Genomic DNA, 17,728 nt, shown 5'->3' on the forward strand with positions numbered 1-17,728 from the left:
TATGTGTGTGTGTGTATGTGTATGTGTATGTGTGTGTGTGTGTTGATATTTTTGGCATTGGTATTTATATACAATTTCTTGGGGTTCAAATCAAAACTCTATGCTGGATAAAAAAAGCAGAAATAGGCCACAACTTGGCCACAAGTGGACCGGAAGTAGGCAAACCGGAAGTGGACCGGAAGTAGACCGGAAGTGGACCGGAAGTGGACCGGAAGTGGACCGGAAGTAGACCGGAAGTAAATATGTGTGGGTGGGTGTGGGTGGGTGTAGGTGTGTATAGGTGGGTGTGTATGGGTGTGGGTGGCCTAGTTTTAAGTGTGGCCAAAAAAATATCAAATTTTTAACAAATTTATGGACAACAATCTCACAGAAGTGCCTTTTGTAAGTGTAGACAAATCAATCTGAGGGGGTTCATACTTTCCGAGAAATTCCCGAGGGCATTTTTTACAAAAATCTTGGATTAGACGGGGTTCCACACTTGAGCAAAAAGCTCATATGGGCATGTTGAGCTTGTTTTAAGTGTAGGCAAATCTGCCAGAGGGGGTTCATACTTTCCTGAGTTTATAATATTGTATTTTATACTACTTTTGTTGTTTGCATATCGAGCTTAGTTTTTTTTCTGAGAGCGGTTTCATCCCAATTATGGATTATGGAAATCAGAAAGAGGTTATTCATTATGCAGGTAAAGAGATTTACAGCTTGGTAAATAGGTGAGGACAGGGAAAGGAGAGTGGGTTCTATACCTTGATACCTATGTTATAAACCAAGGTGTATGTACTAATTAGTTATGACTGAGAAAGAGAATATATGAATGAAAAGAAAATAAGCAGTAAGTTAAGATGTTCAAAAGTTCCAGTCTTGTAGTCATCCTGGCTTCTGGTGGCTTCTTGGCTTCTGGTAACTTCCTTCTAACCTGGGTGGCACACAGGGAGCCCTAAGTCATGATTGGCATTGGAGCTCTGGATGGATCATTCGGCTGTGGATTCAATCTGGCTTCTTGGTGTAAACTTAACTCTTGAGGGTTCCATAATTTCTTCTTCATTTTCAATCTACTCCCTACTCTTCAAGGCAGTGGAAGATGTTTGGAAGTCGGACTTCTTGAATAGATGATATGATAAAATTCCTTATCCTTTCACCTTCGGCTTCCCTGAGGGGATTTCCAAGGGAAGAATAGTTCCCAACAAGGGAGTTCTAAGTTCTTAAGTTGTATTTGTCCATGACATTCATTCAAACTTCTTCCGTTCTAATACAGCACTTGAATCCCTCGAAGTTTTATCCGGTTAAATCTTCAAAAGGGTCTAGACCCAAGTTGGCAATTCCACACTCACACGAGCCTCAATCTAAGAGCACTTTGCATACAGTTCTTCCAATTCAGACTTATCACTTAAGATCACTTAGTTCCGTTATTGTCTCGGGGCCAAATAGTCCGGCACCCACCGATTTCACTTTGATCTACTTGACGTAATATAAAATTTCAGTCTGCTTATGCAAGAGGGACCTTCATAAAATCTAGTCTAACACTGTTCAGGGGATTCTGTCCTGAGTGATCTCCTTGTCATTGATCTAGTATTGATTTTTCTCACATATGTAGGAACAGACGAAACTTCATTTTGTTGCGACGAGGATCTGACACTATAATTAAGATCTTCCATATATGAAATTTCAGCAGATAGTTTATTTAGAATACTAAACCTAATTTGGCTGTCAAAAATTGTCTCCTTATTGAACTGGCCTAGGTTACATCTAAGTTCACTCACATATCTTGAGGCGTGTTCCTTACACTTTAGCACCTTATGTTCGGGTGTGCCCAATTCGCCACAGTTATCACAGGTGTCGCTATTTCTCAGGTTGAATCTCCTGAGATACATTTTAAAGGGCCCATGCCCTGTTATAAAGTGTGTGAGACCTTTGGATGGTTTAAAGTATACCCACTTGTTCCTCTTACCAATGGTCGTTATGAAATTCTTAGTACGTATTGAAGCATCTTGACTCCATTCGTGCTCCCACTTATTTGCGAAGAAGGCTTTAACCTCTTGCTTCCTCATAATATTAATATGATGGTTCGCAAGGAAGTTCTATCCCGTTCCTTTGGTAATCCAATACTTGGTAGCCGCCTGCTGTACCTCAATGTCCAGGGGAAGAACCCCAGAAATCGAAATAAGTGAGAGAGTTGGAGTGGTTTTAAAACCTCCCAAGATCCGAAGATCAGCACCAAGAGGCCGCAAAGGGATAGAGATCGGGTCGCAAGAGCACGACAGTGTCAGATGCGGAGAATCGACTGCAGGGCCGACAGAAGCTGTGGGGCCAAAGCCGGGGCCTATCCAGATGCGAGACACCTCAGGCCAGCCAGAGGGACCAGCGCCCAGATTTCCTTTATTGTGCTAATCCTTTCGCCCCTAACTTCTCCCTTTTATTGTTCTATTCGAGTGCTTACTAAATAAAACTCAGTCCATTAACTATACAATCTACCTGTCTACCTCTGACTGGTCGCCCGTTGGTCAAAGGGTCCTATCCTCGAATACAGAGTGTGAAATCTGGTACGGCTAAAGTTTTGTGTCTCCAGGGACCAGTCCTGGGACAGAAGCTTAGCTCGTAATGTTATTGTATCCATCAGATGAATGATTTGCGCTGCGCTGATCTAAGTTTGGACTTCACCCGTTCTTCAAAAGCTATATTAGCCCAGGTGCTGGCAGCGTATGTTATAATTGAGAGAAAAATCGCTTTATAATAAATCAATGCGATATCAAAAGGAACCTTGAAGACTGTATTCCCCATGCTCAACGTTCGATGTAACTCCTTGTTTGCTTTTTCTATAACGTAGTCAACATGCGATCTAAATCTTAAACCGGAGTCAATATATACTCCTAGGTATTTAAGGGACTTAACATTCCGAATTGGTCTACCATTAAGGTTTACACTAGGAGATCTCATAAGCTTCCCCTTTAGTAATACTGAGAGAGTTTTATGAGTTGCAATGGTAAGTTTTGCCTTGCAACACCAAGCATCTAACTGTGTTAAAAGATTCATAGCCTTTAGTTCCAGTTCTCTTCTACTGTTGGCGCCTACCATGATCATCAGATCATCTGCGTAAGCAATTGCTCCAATGGACAAGGGATTCTCATTCAGTTCTTCTAGCAGCGGTTCTATGGTGATGTTCCATAACTTGGGGCCTAATACGGAGCCCTGGGGACATCCTTTATTGACTTCACGATGGACACTCTGATCCTGCCAAACATAGTTGACCCCTCTGTTATTTATATAATCACTGATCACGTTATAAAGAGCTGTTGGGAGATCAAGTTCCCTCAATGTAGCGAGTGTAAAGGGCCACCATACATTGTCAAAAACTCCTTTTATATCTGCAGCTATTCCAAGTACGTACTTGTACATGGATTCATGGACTGTTCTCTTAACATGGTTAATAGCATCCTCCATTGACAGTCCTCTGCTAAATCCATATTGCCTTTGTGGTGTGCCTCTGAGGAGCTCTCTTTCCTCTATCCTTTCAAGCAGTAGTTTTTCTAGGATCTTCCCAAAAGTGTCCAGCAGGCATATTGGTCTATAAGATTTGACGTCAGTTCGATCTTTATTTTTATTCTTCAGTATTAGGGTTAGATTGGCTTCTTTCCAGCATGCTGGAAAGACACCCTTTATTAAACATAGGTTGTAGATCTGTTGAAGATGATACGATATCTCATTCTTAGAAATCTTAACTAATTCATTCGGGACTGCATTCGGCCCAGACGCTTTCTTCGGCTTTAATTTATCTATAAGAGAAGCCACCTCCTCAAACGTAAAGGGTAACAAAGAGTCTTTGATGTATATATTTGATTTCTTCTTCTGCTTCTTATTTCAGCTTGTATATCATTATCATCTTGGGGATAAAACAATGGAAGAAGATGTTCCATGAGGTAACTCACCGTTTCCTCCCAATCTTTAGAATACTCACCATTTTGTTTCTTAATTGTTGTGAGTATTATTGATTGCTTTAACTTGCCAGTCACCATCCTATACGGAAAACTCCACGGATCTCGAGCCAATTCTCTTTTAACAAAGTTCGCCCAGGATTTCTGCTTATGTTGTTTTAGCAAGTTATTATACCTCCACTTGGAGTCCCTATATTTCTCTAGGAAAAACTGCTTAACTCGGAATGTCTTCGCCTGTTGATATGATTTCCTTAGTTTTCTGGTTGTTTGTCTTCTTTTTAACAAGTAATCAGGCCACATGTTGGTGTTCTTGCGGTTTCCAATCTTAATTTTTGCTACTTCCATTTTTAAGATGGAATCCATTACTTTATAGAGTTCTTTGATTCCTTCTTCCAAGTTCGGTAATTCCTTCCGGGGCAATTCTGAACTTATGTGTCTTCTTATATTTGCCCAGTCTGTCTTCATCCAGTTTACTCTATGGTATTGTGTGTTCCGCTTTTTACAACCTTTATTTTGTATTGTTATTCTAATGAGATTATGATCGCTTACAGTCTCATTATCAAAAATCTTCCAGTCTATATTATTTACTGCTCCTTTTCAATTTGTTGTGCTGATATCAATATTAGATTCTGCACCCTGTCTATTCTTGAACGTAGGTATGTTTGATTCTCTGTTTAATATTATTAAGTCTTTTAATGCGATACTGTCCTCCATTAGTCGACCCTTATCATCAGTTGTCTTACTGTGCCAAAATTTTGATTTGGCATTACTGTCAATTGCTATGAGTATCTGATTTGTTGAGTAGCAATCAATTTTTTGTTCCATGACGATAAGGAACGGGATAATTGGATCTTTGTATTGACAGTATATACTGAGGAAAATCCAAACCGAACTCCCAGTGTCTATTTCAGCCACTTGGCAATGTGTTGACGACAGGTTTTTATTCCAATGCACTCTGTAATTATTATTAAGTACAATTATCGCTGCTTGCGGTTCATTTCCATGAATTAAGATTTTAGCTGTCGTTGGGAATCCAACTATTGCACCTTTGACCTGATAAGGTTCTTGAATGAGTATAAGATCGGTATTTGTCTGTTTACTAATATGTCTAAGTTCTTTGGTAGCCATCTGAGACCTGCCAGCATTTAACTGTAAAATTTTTATGGCTTCACTGTTGTTCGTATAAGATACATTTTGATTGCTAGCCATAGTTAATTTTACTGATTGTCCTTTCCCACAAATCATGAAACGTTGGACAGACCTCTTGATTACAGTTACGCCTTCTATACTTGCAAGTGATACATCTCTTGAAGTCCTTATGTTCCTTACATTCTTGGGTTCTGTGGCTTTCTCCACATCTTTCACATGCTGGTTCCCTCTCCCAGTGCTTATTAACATGACCAAGGTCATGGCAGTTATAGCACCGCGGGATTGAAATAAAATCCTTGGTATTGTGTATCGAGAATGGAAGATAGATCTGCTGTTTGTTCTTAAACATGTTTCTAAAAGTCGGAGTTGTCTCAAGCACAATATGGCTAGCAGCGCCATCCCTCCTACCAGTCCTAAAAGCAAACTTGACATTTTGTTTGAATTCCTCCAGCGAAGTTGATGTTTCAAAGTTGAGAGTATAAATGTTTTCGTTTACTTCTTCATCCTGGTAGGACCTTGGCACGTCATAAATGATGACCCGAGGATTTCTTTTCTTAATAGGTTCTGATGTGATGCCTCTTGACACCAGTTGATTATGTGTTTTCAGTTTTGTAGCTTCTTCCTCGGTTGCCACATCAAGTATTAGAGTATTCCTATTCGATTTTACATTTCCAATCTGTATCTTTTCTTTAGCTGGATCGATATACTTGGTAACGATTTCTTGTATCTCTTTTGGAGATTTATCTTCAGATCTCAGGAAAAGTGTTGCTCTTTGCGTCTTTTTGTTTTGAGCTGGAATGTTCTTTGGAGTATGAGTACTCTGGACAATTTCTGTATACAAGGGCTGGTTATTTATACCACTTCATAGACAACCTGACTTCGTCCAACGAACTGAACACCATCGCTCAAAGCGTAGCCAACATCAAATTCCAGCTCGAGAATTCAAGGCATCGTAGCCCACATCCATGATACCTTGGCAACCATGAAAACCGATCTCTCGAACGTCCAGGAAATTCTGGAATCGAAATTGCTTGGCATCACCGAAATTCTGGACACTCTTCAACAGCAGATCTCCAAGCTGGAAAGTCTGAACACCGAATCCGAACTCTCGCACTTTCATCACCTGATAGACGACATACAGAACAAGTTGGAAATGCTGCAGTGATCGACGCCCACCCTGGATGACATAATGCAACTTTAAGACGCCATGTGTACCGTGGCGGATGCCACTGAGTTTGACGCCGTTAAAAAGGCTCTGGAGTCGCTTCAAGGTAAGGTGGTCACCATGCCCACGTCGCAGAAACTGAAAGCCGTGAAGAGGGCCGTGAATCGAATACTCAAATCCGACGACATCAGAAACATCCAAACCGAAATGTCTTCGCTTCGAGACAGCATCGCGACTATACCTACCAACCAAAATATAAGCAAGCTGCATGACTTGCTCACCGAAATCATGACCCAGGTGCAAGACCTTACCACCTAGACCTCCAAGTTGACCTTCGTGGAGAGCCAGCAGCAGATCATCGTGAACGTGAAACTTCAAATCGGCAGCATCAAGCAAATCATGAATCAGCCTTGCAAAGTTTCGTCAGTCAGCTTCGTGAGTTAAAAGAGCAATTCAAGCAACTGTACGTCGAAATGAGGATCAAACACGGCTACGATGAAGTCGTTCGCACCATCGGGGAACATCTAGAACCGGTGCTGAGCAGATTGGATGATTCAGACTCACGTTGTTTGTTTTCCGTCGAGATTGTCAGGCTTCACAGCGTTCCGAATGTTCGAGGGCATTGGACGTACGCACGAGCTGGTCACATTTATAAATTGTATTCTCACAGCCATTCTCACGATTTTTTCTTCGACAGCACCCTTCGGTTTCTAGAATTTAGATGCTGGAAAAATGGAAAACATCCCGAGGTGCTGCTCTTCACCATTCAAAGAAAAGATGGCGTATTCAGAGCGCTTCAAATACCCATCGCATATTGGGACGACACGATCAGCAAATATAAAATACACGAGGACAAACAATTATCCGTTTTTGACGTCGAAAGTGGAGACAGACTATTCTTCGAAGTCAAACAATTGTAACCGGACGATAATCCATTTTTTTCCTTCCGACGAAATTTCTCACTTAATGTCTAGGCAAGCCATCGTTGACAAGCTGCACAAACCTGCACGTCGCAATTACCCACATTTAGCGGTGGTGACCAAGGGCATCGACGATCTGTGGCAGACGGACCTGGTCGAAATGAGCAGGGGCAACCTGAAGAATTTACTTAAAGTCAACAAGGGCAACAAGTACCTCCTCACCGACATCGACAACTTTTCCAAATTTGTGTGGGCCCTTCCTCTGAAATTCAAAACTGACACCTGCGTTGCGGAAGCTTCAAGGTCGTTTTCGAGCGAGGGGGTAGATCACCACGCTTTCTGCAGACGAACAATGACAAGGAATTTTTCAACTCTGTATTCCAGCAATTCATTGAAAAACATGACATTCACCATTATTCGACCTTCAGTCACAAAAAAGCTAGTATTGTGGAGCAATTTAACAGAACCTTGAAAACACGCATGTGGAAAACGTTCACGCTTCAGGGTAATTACAAATGGATCGACATGCTGCAGGAACTCGTGGACAATTACAATCATACTGTTCACAGCACAATACGCATGAAACAGGCCGACGTTAATAAATCCGACAAGGTACCATTGATCTCCACCGTTTACTGCCCCAAGTTTCGACACAAAACCAAGGAACCAAAATACAAAGTAGGAGATCGAGTGTGGAACAGCAAGTTCAGAATACGTTCGAGAAGGGATTCACAAAACATGACAAGAAAACCAAACGATGGAAAGTACAGAAACAAAATCAACGACTTTGCAAATGTTGCAACGTTACGAGAAACTTCGTGACGTTTAAGATAACCCCATATCAAAATGACAAAATGAAAAATCGAAGACAACATGAAATTGCGCGATTACCTTGCGAAACGCTTCAAGTGTTGGAAATCCTAGAATTGTGGTTTCTACTAAGAGAACAAGCTCGAGAATCAACCTATCATCGACGCCATTAGCGGTCTCAGTAAAGAGATTAAAATGTCACCAAACAGAACAAGGATCTCATCACGGAGCTCGTACCCCTTGCCACTCGCAACTACACAGATTATCCTCCAACACCTCTGTCTAGCATTCATACTCCGCTCGAACTCAGTCAACCACCACCACCGGAACGTCAAGCCATAAGCAGCATTTCATCTTCTTCTTCGGATAAGATCGAGTTGTGTCCAAACCAACGAAGGCGTGATTTGGAAAATTGGAAAATCGAAAGTCACTTTCGAAGCTGAAGACGTGAAAATCAATTTATGCGAAAAGAACAGCTGGGCCAGGTACCCCAATACGGTGGGACTGTGGGAACTCATCACCAAGAAGTATCCCAAAGATTACACCGTCACCTCACCTCTGAAAGATTATCAAGGTTACACAGACATTTTGATATTTTGATATCAAAACAACGACGCCACTCAGAACCAAATAAAATCCAGCAGCGCCAACAAATACAAGAATCTCATCAAATTTATTTGAAATCAGGTCAAGACGGGCAGCGGCGTCAAACGCTACAACACCCTGCCCAAGTAGTGTGTGTGGGTGGACAATGTGAGGAAGCTACTGGATTGCTTTCTGGTTATAGCCGGTGAAGAAAATGCAGGCAACCGTAACTTCCAACAAGAAGAAGGTGGGCATCGTCGACGTCATCACACCAAACTCTCCAACTTCATCGTGAACAACTGCAAGGGAATTGGTTACAGTTGGGAGATGAAAAGACTGTGAGGCTGAGGAATGCGAAACTGACCTGCCTGTTGTCGCCGTATGCAGCCAGCTCATCTTTTTTTCAGGGTGGCAGCGGCATAAATAAAAAAGGCATGGTACTAAAACGCATTGCAAATGAATGGAACTGTATTACATAGTAACAAGTGAAAGCAATACTAATAATGGAGTAAAAGTTCACAAATCAAAGCAATCTGCTTCTAACGTGACTAAGAAAGTAAGGGTGTGTGCGTGCTTTTTGTGTATTTCCTAGCATCTTGTTAATGCTTCTTTCCTGGACATGGATCAATGAATTTTAATTTGTGCAGGGTAGTGCATTTTCTCTCTCGTTTGTATTTACATTTTGGTGTGTAGCATCGCTTTTCTGCAAATCTCGGATTATGGAACATGAAGTTGTAGTGTCTCGATCACAGTAATTTATCCACCAACTACGCCCTAACACCCCACACAATTTTTATAAAAGGAAGAATTTATGGTCATTTTGGCTATAAGTATACCTTTTCACACCCATAAACACAAACTTACACATCTCAAATAAAAAATTCTGAATAAACCTTTGCTCAACCCTCGAGCCCGCGTTTCCGCTTTTTCGTCATCAACACATCGAAGAGGAAGCAGGTCGTGGTCAACGTCCGCACCAACATCAAGATCGTCTGCGAGTCCCATGATGCCCTACCCGACGACACCCTGTGCAGGATATACGAAAAAACTGCTAACTTATAAAAAGCTTGTAATTTACCCCCATGGAAGATGCCAAGAATTTTTGCAACACGCGAGTTGGCATGCATACACAAAACATATTGAGGTCAAAAAAAAGTTTTTGCCAGAGCCGCTACCGTGTGTTTGATCCCTGTAGGTTAGTTTAAGCTGCAACAGGGCATAAAAAAAAATTGCGAGAGATGTGTGTTTTTGCAAGAATACATGGAATATATAGGTCAAACAGTGTTGCCAGCCACTACTGTGTTTTGGCACCCTTGTAGGTTAACTTAGCCCGTAAAAGATCATAAGAACAATAGTAGCTCAAAGTACGTATTCAGAATAAGAAAAAACAACCCTTGTAGGTTAACTTAGCCTGTAAAAGGTCGTAAGAAATAAGTATGTCAAAAGATGCATACAGAACATACCGTTATTAATTCTACTGATGATGTTTGCATAACACCACACAAGATGTAGAGTGAGGTTTATTTCGTACTGATGCATTTCAACCAAAAGAATGGTAGACAACCAAAACGATGAAGCACCGTTAAAAGATGATGGTGCACAATCAGCTAGGTTAGGTTAAGTCAGGACAGTTCAAGACCCTGTTGAGGTTTGTTTAATGCACCACAAGGTGTAGAGTGAGGTTTATTTCGTACCGATGCACTTCAACCAAAAGGATGGTGAACGACCAAATGGATGGAAAACTACCAAAAGTATGGAGCAGCACCGGCTATATACCTCTACTGAACAAGTATGAGAAAAATGAAACCCGTGAGTTTCTATGTTATAGATTTCCACTCATGTCACAATTTTGGTGCATTTTTAAGTAGATTATAAACCCAGATCAAGCCGATAAATATATTATAGATACATGCATGTGTTTCAACTGCATTTTTATGTTTCAGTGCAAAATTTGAAATAATGAACTGGTCACAAATACAAATTAACATCTTAGATATTAAGAATGGTAGTTACAACAACCAGGCTACAAGTTAGTGCTCATAAAAAGCTGGTATGTGTAAGTCAATAGAAAAAGGAAAGCTTTAAAATCCTCATTCCTCTCTATAAAAAATACTGTTGCCTCCACCCCTTTTTTCAATGCTGGTATCTCAGGATATATGCTTCACTCTTGTACAAATAATTACGTTTTGGATATTGCTACTTGATTGATTTAGTTGGTGTTTTAAGTCCACTTCGTACACAGTAAGATTAATCTCAACTGGACCTACAGTTAAAGTGCGATCCAAACCACTATTTACCTCAACCAGGTATCAAACCCAGGATAACAAGGCGAGAATACTAGCCCAGCGCCATCGGGGAGGTCCTGGATATTGCTGCTTTCTGATGGAAACAATCTCCAAATGAAAGAAAACATGTCCTGTGTATAGCAAAATAATATATGCATTGTAATAATCATGCAGTTATGAATTATACTTCCATTTGTGTCTCCTTGATAGTGAAGTGGCTTAAGCTATTGTCTTGTAATCAAAAAGCCGCTAGATCCCATGCCAGGTGGAAGTATGTTGCACAGTGGTCTAAATTCCACTTTAAACTCTAGGTTCAATGGCGATTTGCATACTTGCTGGAGAGTGCACTTGAAACAAAGAAACATATGTCATTTTGTTCAGTATATGTTGATAAAATGGATCTATGTGTTAGTGATTAGATAAGGAAAATTAATTTCTTAAAAGCGTGAATTTTTGTACTGCTAAAAAAAATAGAATTTCATGCTTTCATTATTCAGCACAAGATAGGCTACATTACATGAATGACAATGAAATACACCACACATACGTACCAAACTGAAAATTTAAACGATTTGGACAAATATGATAGCACCCACTCAGAATGCCCTCCATAATTAGGGCTTCACCCATTGCATAAAACAATCCAAACTGTTGTGGAACTCCATATTCCTGGAAAATAGGAGAGATCAAAAAAACCATTCACAAAAAAATAGAAATATTTGCAATCACGATATATTCATATATAGGTCAATTCTCATTCGTGTAGGGTGGGTGACCATAATATGTTGACCTGAAAACCCCAATTAGGTTTACTCCCACACTGAAGAAATGGTTAGGCTGAATTATAAAATTATTGTTAGAATTAACTTATTGCTATACTAAAAAATGGATCACATAAATTAAACACCATAAACAATAAATAAAATATGTCCTCCCTTGTCAAAAGGTATTAATTACTGTGATGGATGTTCCTGGGTAAATAAACAAAATCGATCAGATAATTTGATTGTAGATGGTGGGAACAGACTTCTGGTTTGACCAAACTCCCAATGTAAACAAGTGGAATAAATATTATTTTGGAGCCTATTAGGTTATAAATATAGCATACAGAATATATAGTTTCAAATTTTTAATCAATATATAAAAACAAAGGTATATGGAAATAATTAAGAAGTTCTTGGATCCTTTAAATGAAGATTTTATTAACAATACTAATCTATTCTGAGACAATGTCAATATAAGAATATAGACATATGTGTGATAAAATATTTCTTTTCTTATTAAACAAGAAAGTTCATTTGCTAATAAATTAACAGTTTCTTTATTAGAAAAATATAATATTAAATTCTTAAAGGTAAACTAAAATTAAATACACCAATGCAAAACAAACATATTCTATATTATAGTTCAAAGTGAACATTTTTTTCATTAATAAAACCACAAATCAATTTTTACATAAATGTCTATTTTACATAGATTCTAATTTATGATTGGTCATTTATGATTCTTTATAATTTTCAATCCAATTAATCATAAACATATGTTTGCCAGTTGATCTGCAATTTCATGGAAATGAAGAAAAACAACATGCAGATGCAGATACATGTAGTTTTAGGATTCTGCAGGCTGAAATAAAGGTTAAACTAATTGTAAACATTCAAATTCTTCGAGGCATCCCTGATGGCATAGCTGTAAAGTCATTGCCTTGTAATTCAATGGGTCCACGTTTGATGCAATAAGGAGGCACAAGTTGTTCAGATCCCACTTAACATGTAGGTCCAGTCTGATTACATGTGCATGGAGCATACTTCAATCAAAAGTTTAACCCAGGATCGGTGATGCTCGCTGTAGTCACGTCACCAGTCGCAGGTGAGTACGGCGCTCACCCTTGCTTTTCAGGCATATTTCACTGTATTTTAGTTTTTTAAATATATGTTTTGTACTTGTAATAATATTTTTATTATAATCCTTCTAATAGATCTCATTTTTGTTTCAAAATGTTTATTTGTTTTCAAACAGCATAGTATAAATCGTCGAAGCCAACAAGTCTCAGTGTTAACAAAAAGTGCATGTTCTTCTGAGGTAGCTCCATCTGATCTCCAGAAATTTGATATGATACAAAATCACTGCGACACTTTTTGAATTTTCTATTACCACGACAAGAATATATAGGTATGAAAACTCACTAGAAACAGGATAGACCTATTAGTAGTGGAAACCTAATGGTTCTATGTTATCCTTGTAGGTATGCCTAGTAGTTAACCTCAGTTGTGACATATTTTGATGATTTTTTTATGGATTTTATTGCGTTCGACGATGTTCTAGCCCTATTTTTTGCTCAATCTCATTTTTGGAGCTTCATCTTTGTAGGTATGCCATGATCTTACGTGATATAACTTAACCTATTCACTTTTTTACAGCCTTTTATGGGTTAAAATAACCTACAAAGTGTAAAATTGTTGTTTCTATGTTATCCTTGTAGGTGAGCGTAAACGGCTACGATGTATTTTGTGTTGATTTTATAGCATTTGATGATGTTCTAGCTCCTTTTTTGCTCAATCTTATTTTGGGACCTTATTTTTGTAGTTGGGGCCTTCAACATAAATGTCTATGATGTATCTGGGGGCCTTATTATTATTTTTATTTTTTTTGTAGGTGGGGGTCCTCAGCATAAACGGCTACGATGTATTTTTTATGATGTGTGAGCCCCTTTTCACCATGTATGTCATGGTCTTTTTACAATAAGATTCAATGCCCCACTACTTTTGGAGGTCACAGTGGGGTCTCGCAGTTATAGAACTCGTCGAGCAATAGCAGATAAAGCAAGAATCGTTTTCCTACAGCCCATAGTTTATGAATTACAAAACATCTTAGAAATTACATCTTGAAATTTTAATCTAAAATAACTTGGAACCAGCAAGCACTAATCATCATCTGTCTAATACGTTGTAGAGTACTTCAAATTTTTTATCGAATGCTATTAAAATTTTCGAATTAGGGTCAAAACTAAGCCAGCAAATCAAGCAAATAAAAAAAATGTATATATTTCCGAAACTTGAAGGGATGGAATTAATTTTGTTTGCTAGTCGAGAAGTTTTCGTCATACTCTATCCAACGAACCTATAATTATCATCCTACCTCAATTAGGAGCCAAGAAAATTAATGTCTTAGAAAACGTCTTAAGATATTTGTCTTAAGAAAATTTTCTTGACAGACTGAAAGTAACATCTTGACAGACCGGAAGCCGACTTTCTTAAAGATTAAGATATTTGTCTTAAGACATTTTATAAGACGTTGAGTATCTCCACTCCTATGGGAGCTAGAACCATGTAACTTTGGTCTATGTATATACTAGTACTTTTCCAACATGTTCACCCACCTTAGAACCTTCACAGATAAAAAAAGTAAAGTTTCCCCCGCGCTCATGTATAAATTTAAACTCCAACCCACCAACATTCCCATTATCATACTGATTTTCTACCTTCCCAAAGATTTTTTAGCCCTCCATTCACACACCTCCACCGTAGACCTCATGGTAAGTGAATTGGGCAATAAAATTCAGTCAGTTATTTCATTTGCACATAGCTGGTTTTTTTTTGCTTATTTTTCTCCGTTTTTAGAGATATTCGATATTTCAAGTGATCAAAAAAAAAAACAATAACAGAGTGTAAACGCATGTGCGTATGTGCAAATGTTGGAACTCGATGAATGCTTGAGGGGGACAAGACATTTTTTTCAGCATGTCAACATTTTTAACTTTTTTTGCCAGTGAATGGGTTACGTGACTTGCAACGACGAAGGCCTTCTAGCAATACGAACTTAGCTTATGCTGGCGTAATTCGCTAAAATATCTTTAAATTTGCATATTTCTCATACCGCCGTATCTCGTTCTATTAGACCTCTTCAAGAAAATTGCCAATTAGTGAAAATTAATTGAGCAACAACAGCAAAAGAGGTGCTAATAGGGGGCAAGCATACAGTGATATGAGAATATACAAATTGTCGGTTTCTTCGATTCAGACAGATGGATCGAATTGAAACTGGGATATTTTGCATTTTTTTTATATGATAGCTAAAAAACAGAGATTTTGATTGGCTAATAATTTATATGTGGTGTTTTCTGATTGGTTTAAGTAAGCAAGATTTCTATTGGCTCTATAAATCTATATAAGTCAGAGCACAGTGCTGATTTCTCTCACCTTTGCTGGATCAGCAGAGGAACCCACATCGTGGGGGATAGAACCTGAACGGGCTGGACCAAAGTATAGGAGACTAGAAGCATATAATTTGGCGGAAAACCCAAGTAAGGTCATAGAGTTTTCATACGGAATAGTATTATCAGGTTCAATTTTAAGTTGGAGATATCCCATTCAATTTTATATAAAAAATTTAAATTTTATATAAATAACATATCTGAAATTTCTATCGTTTGTTTCCTCATATTTTAAAGCATATAAAAAAATGGTATCACCTACCTGTTTTACTCGTAAGAATGATAAGATCGAATGTGTCACTTGTGGGAAACTAATTTCAAAGAATAATTTATCGAGCAAATCGTTTGTTACCTTCTAAAGCCTGTGCTCAATGTGGAAAAGAAATTAGCATTCCAAATCTAAGTAGACATTTGAAAATTTGCAAACCATCGACTGGAGAAGGAACATTGAAAATAAAAATTGATTATTCTGAAGCTGAAGCTTCTGCTCCAAAACAAATTAAATTAAATAATAAATATAAACCAGTTAGGTCTGCATTTAATGGTCGACTTCAGGATTTATCATTTACATTGGAAGCAGGCCGTGACATTCCTAGTTTCTTGCGTGAAGCAAAAACTTTTGTACTGAATACTTTGAAAAGTAATCTTGAAAATAATTCCATAAAAGTATACGTTGATTTATGTTCCGAATATGAGAAAGTCAATGGTATAACAAAAGTTTTTTATCATCGTACCAAAAACCAGGCTCTTTATTTGGCAGATTTTGAAAATTTGGATGAGTTTTACTATAATCTGTCAAATGAGTTGATTATGAAACATGAAACTTTCGAGGCTAAGAGGTTCGGGATGATCTTTATGTGGTACTCCTCATACATTAACCGTTTACGTGAACAAATTCATGCCTTTTTCTGCATCGAGTTACGTCCCTCCACCACCGAACATTCAAAGCAAGAAAGCAGTGTTAAATATTCAAAATAATGACTCAAAATGCTTCCTTTGGTGCATCTTGGCAGCTCTGTATCCTGTTCATTTGGAAAAATAATCCAGAGCAACTTTATCATTACAAGCAGTAGGAGACAGAGTTTGAAAATGTAATGTCTAGCATTGAATACCCCGTGGCATTGTCAGACATATCAAAGTTCGAGTCGCATGCACAAGATTCTGATGGAAAACGTATTGCTATTAATGTATATTCTTATACGTCAGAAAAACATCTTGTGCATCCCATCAGGATAAAGGATATCATCCCATCAGGATAAATAATGCTCATATAATTAATCTTCTTTTAATTTCAAACAACAATATTCACCATTACTGCCTTATTCGTTCACTATTACGACTAATCAGAAGTCAAACAACGAAGTATGTAAATCGCATCAAGGTTTGTCCAAGGTGTTTAACCACGTTTAATGATCGAAGAGAATTCAATCACCAAATATATACCGCACGGCAAATTGCTATTGAAGAACGTGTCGAACATGAAATATATTGCAGTGACAACAAACCAGCTCGAATATTGATGATGCCAAAAGAATGAAGTCGAAGAATTCAAAATGTACAAGGCTTTGTTTGAACATCCAGCCATTACCGTAGCAGATTTTGAATCATTTCTGAAGCCACTGTCCTCCTGCAAACCAAATCCAAAAATTTCCTCCACAACTCCATACTAGCTTCATGAACCAAATAGTTTTGGTTACATTGTCGAATGACAAGATGAAATAAATGAACCATATGTATACTGTGGACCGAATGTTATCGAACACTTTTTTGAAAAGATGGAAGAGGAGGTTGAGAAAATTGGCAGCTTCTTGCAAATATCCAAACTGATGAATTTGTTGACATCAGAGGAACAATAAATATTTTATGAAACTGTCGAGTGTCCAGTGTGCAATCAATAGATTGATTGATTGATTGATTGATTTATTAGCATCCATTCAACTTTACAAAAGTTTGGAATTGTCACATTGTACATGTACATTTAGAATACATTTATAAAATTAAAGGCATAATATAATATAAAATACAATAGCATGAGATACAAGATATCGTATAAAGAGAATAAATGCATGCTCAATGTTATTTTCTTGAGACATATTGCCTAAAAATATGTTTTCTATATTCAATGCTTGCTTAATTTGCTATGACATTATGTACACACATGTATATATATATATACATACACACAAACATAAATTGAGCATTAAATAGTCACCTATACTTACATCTAGATAAATTAAATCGAACAGCAAAGGAAAAATAAAAAAAATACTGATGATAGGGCAGTCCTACTTTGTTATATTATTGTTGCTATTCCTGTCACTTACGGTATCAATGTACTCTTGCACTGTGTAAAAACAATGTTCCTTTAGGAATCTTTTTAGATGTAACTTGTATACTGGCAATGACTTTATATTTTTGAATGCATTTGGTAGCATGTTAAATAAGCGTATACCATTATATGTTACCCCTTTTTGGTAGAATGTGGTATTGTGTAATTCCATATGTAAGTCATTCTTTCCCCTGGTGTTGTAGGTGTGGTAGTCCTTATTTGCTGTGTGTGTATTTTGACAAATTTTCATGCTTGTTAGGATTTCATATAGGTATATGCATGGAACTGGCAATATCTGTAATTCTTGAAATAATGGTTTGCATGGTGCATCTGTTGGAGCATTTGC

At 38.0% G+C, this 17,728-nt stretch overlaps 1 protein-coding gene across 1 annotated transcript in view; it reads right to left on the reverse strand.

Annotated features, from left to right (window-relative positions):
* Window positions 1-17,728, reverse strand: part of LOC145993916 (SID1 transmembrane family member 1-like) — a 373,625-nt gene that overhangs the window by 86,073 nt on the left and 269,824 nt on the right. The window contains exon 11 of the mRNA XM_083129833.1: window positions 11,392-11,509. Within this exon, the coding sequence (XP_082985959.1) occupies window positions 11,392-11,509 (118 nt within the window). The remainder of the gene's footprint in view (window positions 1-11,391; window positions 11,510-17,728) is intronic.

This window comes from Lepisma saccharinum, chromosome 10, assembly GCF_977018435.1.
Source record: "Lepisma saccharinum chromosome 10, izLepSacc3.1, whole genome shotgun sequence".
Classification (NCBI taxonomy): Eukaryota; Metazoa; Arthropoda; class Insecta; order Zygentoma; family Lepismatidae; genus Lepisma; species Lepisma saccharinum.